Raw genomic sequence first — 7,291 nt, forward strand, 5'->3', positions numbered from 1 at the left:
CATTTCTAGGTTGCCATCTTCAAACTTTCTTCCCCTGTGCTTTACTGAGGGGAGACCTAAGAATGGTGAGCCCACTAGGTTGGGGGTTCCTAACGTGCTTTGGGCCCTCACCCTGAAGTCAGACTTAATCCCTGAGTGAGCACACAGAGCCCTGTGTACCTCCTTCCATACTCCATTCGCAGGCACTGGGCTACGCTGTGACCAAGAAATTATTGTTGAGACACAGATTTCTGGGGTCGCTTCTATGGCAGATTCCTGACTAACATGAACACTGGAGCCTTTGATTCTTTAGAAAACTTCAAACTTCCTCTTCCCTCAGCAATGATTCCCCAAGCCTTGTTCATTTCTGCTAGGAAAACAAAACAAAACATAGTTCTCCCTAGAAAGAAGCGTACCTCGTGGGCTGGGTAAGGGTGAGGACCACGCAGTGCAGTGAGGAGCCTTTTGTTCTGGAACCTCAACCAGCCCCAAGTCTGGGTGATTTTTTCCAAAAAAAATCCCCTTTGGCTATCCTCATTTGTAAGGGAAGCATTGCTTTTAGAACTTAGCTGCTACAATAAGGCCCTGAAAACCAGAGATAAAGGTGGTAAAATTACCTTTATGAAGTTATAAAAGCCATATCATTTGAGAAGGAATGGCTCAGGACAGTGAGGACTTAGCAGCCCAGCATCTGCCACAGGACTGGCTGTTACCCCTGGGGCCTCTCAGCTCTTCCGAGGTGTGGGGTTAGCACCTGTCTGTACCCCACTGGGGATTTACTGGTGTGTACTTGTTTGCAATCACTTGTTTGACCTGGTGATCAGTAATGCCACTCAAGAAGGTGCTTAGAGGTCACAGAGTCATGGTCCTGGGGGGGTCAGACTTCCTGTCTTGTGTGGAAAAGGGAGTGGGCATTACAATTTATAATCTGATTAATCTGTAAGATAAACGTTTCTCTGGATGTATTCAGACTAACTGTCCTGTCAAAGCCACCTAATTATTCCTTAGCCAGGGTCTACAGTAGAGATGCTCTTGATGTGTTGTGGATGTAGGAAAAGTTGGAACTGCCCAACCAGGCCCTGACAGTACATGTGACACGCATTCTTAGGTTCTAGTCCCCAGACTGGGAGGTCTCATTCTGAATTAGTGTTAATGGCATAGTGCTGTCTAATCCAAGTTCATTTTATTTAAAAATGTTCTAAATTTAAGAAATAATCAAAGGATGCATACCATCTCTTTGAGCCAAACTAACACCCAGGGATCCATCTCTTGAGTAAAACTCAGTGATGAGTGCATTTAAGAGATGAGAGTAGATGGATGTTTATTTCCTGTGGCAGTCCAGGTGTTTATCCTGTTGCACCACCCCAGGGAATTAGATTAGATTTAGACTGAGATTTACTTCCTTACCTGTGAGGCAGCAGAGCTTCATCTCTGTACTGTACCATGTTGGTGCCACAGTGTCCAGCCCACCGATGATTTCTGAATCACTTCCTCACGCTGTGATGGTTCCCAAATCCTTCCCTGTAGTCCTGGGCCCTGCGCACCATGCCCTCTCCAAGCCTTTCTGCCGGTGGAGCAGCTGGCTTAAGCTGGGTGAAGAGTCCATTACTAGGCCAGACCAAGAGCCCCCACCACTGCCCCCGCCACCAACGTCAAGTGTTTGTAACAGAAATGTTTCCATTAGAATGCTTGAGAGCCAAGCCTTACCCCATCACACCCATCACAGATTTCTCAGGGAAATTGTCTGTCGTGGCTCACATCTGTAGTAATCCTAGCTACACTGGAGACAGGATTGAAGTTCAAAGTCAGCTCAAGCAAGAAAGTCTATGAGATTTGTTTACAATTAACCCACAAAAGGCTGTTACTGAAGGTGTGGCTTAAGTGTCAGAGCAACATGAGTGGAGAAATTTTCTATTACAATATAATTTCATTTCTGGTAAATTGACCAATTAACTGGAACTTTTTCCAACTGAAATAAATGGTAAACTTTTTATCCACCATTCTGCCATCTGACTCACAAAGACCCATGGGAATGGGTGATGAAATCCAACAGGCTTCTTCATAGCAAAAATAAATAAAATCCCCAGAAGTGTGAGGTAAATGGAAAACCCCAAACTCACCCCCAGGTTCGTGTAATTTACCCAAGTCTGAGAGGAGGCAGAGTTTTTCCCAAGTGGACTTTGGTTAAGTGAGATATGCTGGTCTTTAGAAGGAGGGAGTTCTAGGAAAACAGATACTTAAGTAGGGCCGAACTAAAAATTCTATCAGTCAGATCTTCATGTGAAGTCCTGTGTGCCCAGAACCATCCTGCGTGGGAAAGGTCTAGAAGCTGGCACATGTCAAACTGCTGCCCAGTAATGACTGTGAAAATACAGAGCAGAACGTACAGGTGGTAATGCACTGGAAAGGAAGAAACTGATCATCTCCTGTGACCTCCAGATTCCACTGGCATAGGTACTGCCATCCATGTGCCACACAGAAAGGCGCTCCGTGATAAAGTACGATCATCACCAACCTACCTATAAGAGAAACAGACCTGGCTCCACGGTGCAAGTATAAGGGAGACTCGGAGCAGGCGCTTGAAGGCACTGTTTTAATTAATTCCATCATTTCTTTGGTATTTCTCAGGCTTTGGGATCCTCTGTAAACCTGACATCCACTGGTGGAAGCTTTATGGGTGTGGGGGAGGCACTGGCATCATCAGAGTGCGACGGTCCTCAGCAGGTTCCCCGGGGTGCCCGGCCCCACCACGTATGTACACTCCGACTTCTCTGCAAACTTCCCACAGCAGGACCAGTGGGGACGGCCCGGATGGCCCTTGTGTCCGTGACCGCAGCCCAGGTACCCACCTGCACGGCACAAAGAGGATGGGAAGGAAAAACAACCCTGGGAACGGAGCACAAGGGCTGTCCTGGCACTGGAGCCCTCCTCCAACCCAGCCAGGGAAAACCCCTAGAGAAAGCCTAATGAGCCACAAGGCTCAGGAAAAACCAAAGCCAACCTCAAGGTGCCTGGTCCTGTGCCTGGTTCTGCCGTCCACTCCTGACTCTGCCACACTGGGAACTGCTCTTTCTTTGGTATGTGCTGGTCGTGGGACATGAACTGAGAGCCTAGGTGTTATCTCTTAGCTTTATACTCAAAAATGGTGCTTTACTACTTGAGCCACAGCTCCACCTTTCGCCTTTCAGTGGTTACATGGAGATAAGAGTCTCAAACTTTCCTGCCAGGTTTGGCTTTGAACTGTGATCCTCAGATTTCAGCCTCCTGAGTAGCTAGAGTTACAGGTGTGTACCTGTAACCTGACTCATTTGGAATTTCTTAACTGCACGGACCATATAGACTGAGCCAGAATCCCCAGGGAGACGTGCAGTTTACAGCTGGTGAACTGTCAAAACCTAAGAACTCACAATCTGGAAGCCTTTCACCTCCATGCTGAACAAAGAGGTTGATGCGGGCCCCACATTTCCCTGTTTTTACACACACACACACACACACACACACGGTCCCTAAGCATGCTCCTGAGTGGCTGTGTGGCTACCCGACACGACGCTGCCTTGCTGGGAAGCCGTGCCCCTTACCTGGCATGGTGCCCCCACAGGCACAGCGCACGGCTTTCTGGCCACCACTGGAGCAGAAGGTACAGCAGTGAAAGACGCCTGAGTGTGCGTGGTGCCTCTTCTTCACTGTCACAGTGAAGGGCGAGCCCTGCCAGGTGGACAGCAAAAACACAGGACAGCATTGTGAACCAACAGCTGAGCCAAGCTAAGCCATTTAGCCAGAGCAGAAGCCTCCCACCGTCAGCCTTGTGTGGGGTAGAAGGCTACGCTGCACCCACTCCAGCTCTTCACCCATGCTCTCAGGTGCCTGAGAGTGACCTAAGCAATTCCTGAGGAATCTCAGGCTACACACATCAGGGTAGGTGGCCTGCAGTCCTTCATCCAGCCATCAGTCTCGTGCCTCTGCGCCACCGACAGGCCAAGCCTCCTGCCTCTCAGCCTCCACCCTGGACAGTGCACCTTTACCCACTCCCCTATCCTCCCTGTGAAGACACAAGGGAGAAAGGTGAAGTGTCTGCGGCTAATGATTCTCCAATCAGCAATTGTCCCAACTGCCAAAAAGATTTACTAAGTGCAATTTGCCTCTCCCTGCTTGAGAACCATGCAGTCAGAGAAAGCGCAGACAGCCTACTTAGAAGCCTTCCTGATGTTAAATTCTATTTTTTCCTTCAGGAGGTGTGGAGACAGTGCCATAACCATGATAATATAGATGCACACAAGTGAAATGGAGAAATACAGGCAGATAAATGGCCGTCCATGGAGAGGAAGGGGCCTCACTCTGCCAATTACGCCCCAGTCTCAATCTGAACAAGGCTGGGGCTTCTCAGCAACACTGTGTTCCCCAAGTGTGCTTGTCTGCAGGTGGACAGCCCTAAGGGCCAAGTCATCTTCTCCAAATTAAGAGTTCTATCAAGTCACTAAGAGGTGAACACAGGACAGAATAGTAAGATCGCTGGGTGCTAGTAGCTCACATCTGTAACCCTAGCTACTCAGGAGGCTGAGATCTGAGATCAAGGTTCAGAGCTAGCCTGGGCAGAAAACTCCATGGGACTCCTATCTCTAATTAACCAGCAAAAAGCTGGAAGTGGAGCTGTGGCTCAAGTGATAGAGTGCCAGCTTTGAGCTGAAAAAGCTCAGTGAGAGTGTGAGGCCCTTGAGTTCAAGGCCTAGGACCAGCACAAGAGAGAGAGAAAAGCAAAACTTGGGCTATTTCTACAGTGAAGAAAAGAGAACTCGCTCCACTTTCCGTGGAGCTGATCAGAAGATGGTGGAGGCCCTCGGTGCGGGCCCTGGGCCACACTGACCTGCACATGCTGTTCTTCCACGCAAACCCACACGGTGTAGATGCCAGGTTCCTTGGGGGTGTAGGACACGTTGTATGTCCCGTCCTTGTTATCCTGGACCACTGTTCTGACTGGACTGAAGGAAAAAAAGAGGTGAAAAAAAATCCTCTCTCAGCTCCCTATTCTAGACTGAAAAGTCTATTCTGCTCAATATTCTGTGTTTGTGTGTGTGTGTACATGTGTGTGTGCATGCCAGGATTCGCTTTTTGATTGAGGCTGGTGCTCTACCACTTGAGCCACACATCCACTTCCAGCTTTTTGGTGGTTAATGGGAAATAAGAGTCTCACAGACTTCTCTGCCTGGGCTGGCTCCGGTTTCAGCCGCCGGTGTATGGGATTACTCCTCAGTCCCCTGTTGAACTCATGTTCCCGTCAGCACATCAACTCCAAAGAAACAGAACTATAAACCTGCTCCTGGCAAAACTCAGGAAAGGTACCAATCCATTTAACATGGAAGATTTTTCAGTCCATGCCAAATCCTGGAATGAATTTAATCAATTAGACAAGGTACATCTTTGAAAGAGAATTGCATAAAGGACTGAAACACAACATATTTGGATGTAGGCACCAGTGCTATGTGCCTGCATTCCAAGCTATTCAAGAGGCTGAGATCTGAGGATTGAGGTTCAAAGGTAGCCTGGAAAAACAAATATCTTATGGACATAATCTCATGTCAAATAAACCAGCAAATAAATGGAAGTGGAGATGTGGTTCAAGTGGTAGAGAGCCAGCCTTGAATGAAAAAGCTAAGCAAGGGCTTGAAGCCCTGAGTTCAAGCCCCAGTACTGGCACAAAAAGAAACTTGGATCTGATCATTTGATTCAACCATGAGAAATCATATTTTTTCATCACCTCTTGGAGAGGGAAAATGAACTCCAAGAAGATGACCACTGAGTTGTGCTCAAGAACTCAAAGACCCTTGAGTTCTCTATGTCCCGGCCGTGTGTGTCCTACACACCTGTCTTTCTTGTCTTTAGGGACAACGGCGACACTGATGTGGTCCCCTCCTCTGCTCAGGCTCTCTCCTGCCGCATCCTTGCAGAGCAGGGTGAAAGAGGCCGTCTGCTTCTCCCGAGCTCTGTGCAGATCTGCGGGTGACAAACCCAGCAGCACCACAGCTAGGGCGAGCCGCCAAAACAATACCCCCAACATGGACTCCCTCTTGCCTTCCCGCTTCAAACCAGAGGCTGTGCTTCCTGCTTATTACAGCTATCAGCGCCCGCCCATCCTGTTCTCTCCTTTCCCCACGTCAGCCTGTGCAGAGCTCTGGGGCCAACCTGGTCACTCTGTGATCACAGGGGTCTGGACCTTAACTTCCACCCTAGAGAATCTCAGGAAATATGCAGCATTGACCTCGATGATCAGAGCCGGGGCAGGGGTGTGGTGGACCCGCTGGGCCGGGCCTGTGCTGTGTGACCCTCCGGACTTGGAGGCCCTCACCCTGGTGCAGGGACTTACATGCTGGCACTATGACCCAGGGATGGCCCTGTCTGGGGACAGAGGAATTTCTTCCCCTGCAATAAACCAGGAGCAGATGGCTCCTGCCCGCACTGGGGAGGCTGGGATCTGAGGACAGAGGTTTGAGGCAGGAAAAGCTGTGAGACTCTTGTCTCCAACCAACCAGCAAAAAGCCGGAAGTAGAGGTGTGGCTCAGAGGGTAGAGCACCCACTTCGCTGGAAAAAGCTAAGGACAGTGGCCAAGCCCCGAGTGCAGACCCCAGGACCTGTACACACACAAAAATAAAAACAGACGGGGCGAGAAGGCTCCTGTGAAGGGGCCGGGCACAGATTAGAGGAGCCCAGAGCCGGGTGCGCCTCCTTCCGGGAGCAGGAGGGGTCGGCAGCGCCGGCCTGGCCCCCAGCAGGGCTGTGTGGTTGGTGGTGGCTGGCAGGCCTGTCCTGAGGTGGGCGGGGCCGGACCGCGCCCAGACACTGGACACCAACTGCACTGACCAGACAGACGGGCAGGGAGGCCGTGGGGAGCCCCACAGGCGTCAGTGGGTTTGTGTTTGGTTTGTGCCAGTCCTGGGGCTTGAACCCTGGGCCTGGGCGCTGCCCCTCAGCTCAAGGCTGGCGCTCTGCCACTTGAGCCACAGCGCCACTTCCAGCTTTTTGTGTGTGGCACTGAAGACTCGAACCCGGGGCTTCCTGCGTGCCAGGTGAGCACTCAGCACTGAGCCCCTTCTGGCCCCAGCACGGCGTTTGGAGGCCGGGCGGGCTGGGGTTGCAGGTGTGCGCCTCGGGGCATCCTCCATGGGCCGCCCGCGCCCCGTACCTTCTCCCTGCAGGGTGCACCGGGCCGGGTCGACCTCCTGGGCGTCCAGGGCGCCATAGACCGGGAAGCCGCGGCACTGGCCGGCCGCCTCCTGGGGGCAGAAGCGGATGTGGGGGTGCCCGGCGGGGCGCGTGCCG

At 51.2% G+C, this 7,291-nt stretch overlaps 1 protein-coding gene across 1 annotated transcript in view; it reads right to left on the minus strand.

Moving 5' to 3' along the window:
* Positions 1 to 2,553: 2,553 nt before the first annotated feature.
* Trim45 (tripartite motif containing 45) overlaps positions 2,554 to 7,291 on the minus strand; it is an 8,417-nt gene continuing 3,679 nt past the window's right edge. The window contains exons 3-7 of the mRNA XM_013024637.1: positions 7,155 to 7,289; positions 5,838 to 5,967; positions 4,841 to 4,955; positions 3,558 to 3,684; positions 2,554 to 2,828 (exon numbers count right to left, since the gene is read on the minus strand). Of these exons, the coding sequence (XP_012880091.1) occupies positions 2,680 to 2,828; positions 3,558 to 3,684; positions 4,841 to 4,955; positions 5,838 to 5,967; positions 7,155 to 7,289 (656 nt within the window). The 3' untranslated portion in view covers positions 2,554 to 2,679. The remainder of the gene's footprint in view (positions 2,829 to 3,557; positions 3,685 to 4,840; positions 4,956 to 5,837; positions 5,968 to 7,154; positions 7,290 to 7,291) is intronic.

Source organism: Dipodomys ordii, unplaced genomic scaffold (assembly GCF_000151885.1).
Source record: "Dipodomys ordii isolate 6190 unplaced genomic scaffold, Dord_2.0 Scaffold78, whole genome shotgun sequence".
In the NCBI taxonomy this organism is placed as follows: domain Eukaryota; kingdom Metazoa; phylum Chordata; class Mammalia; order Rodentia; family Heteromyidae; genus Dipodomys; species Dipodomys ordii.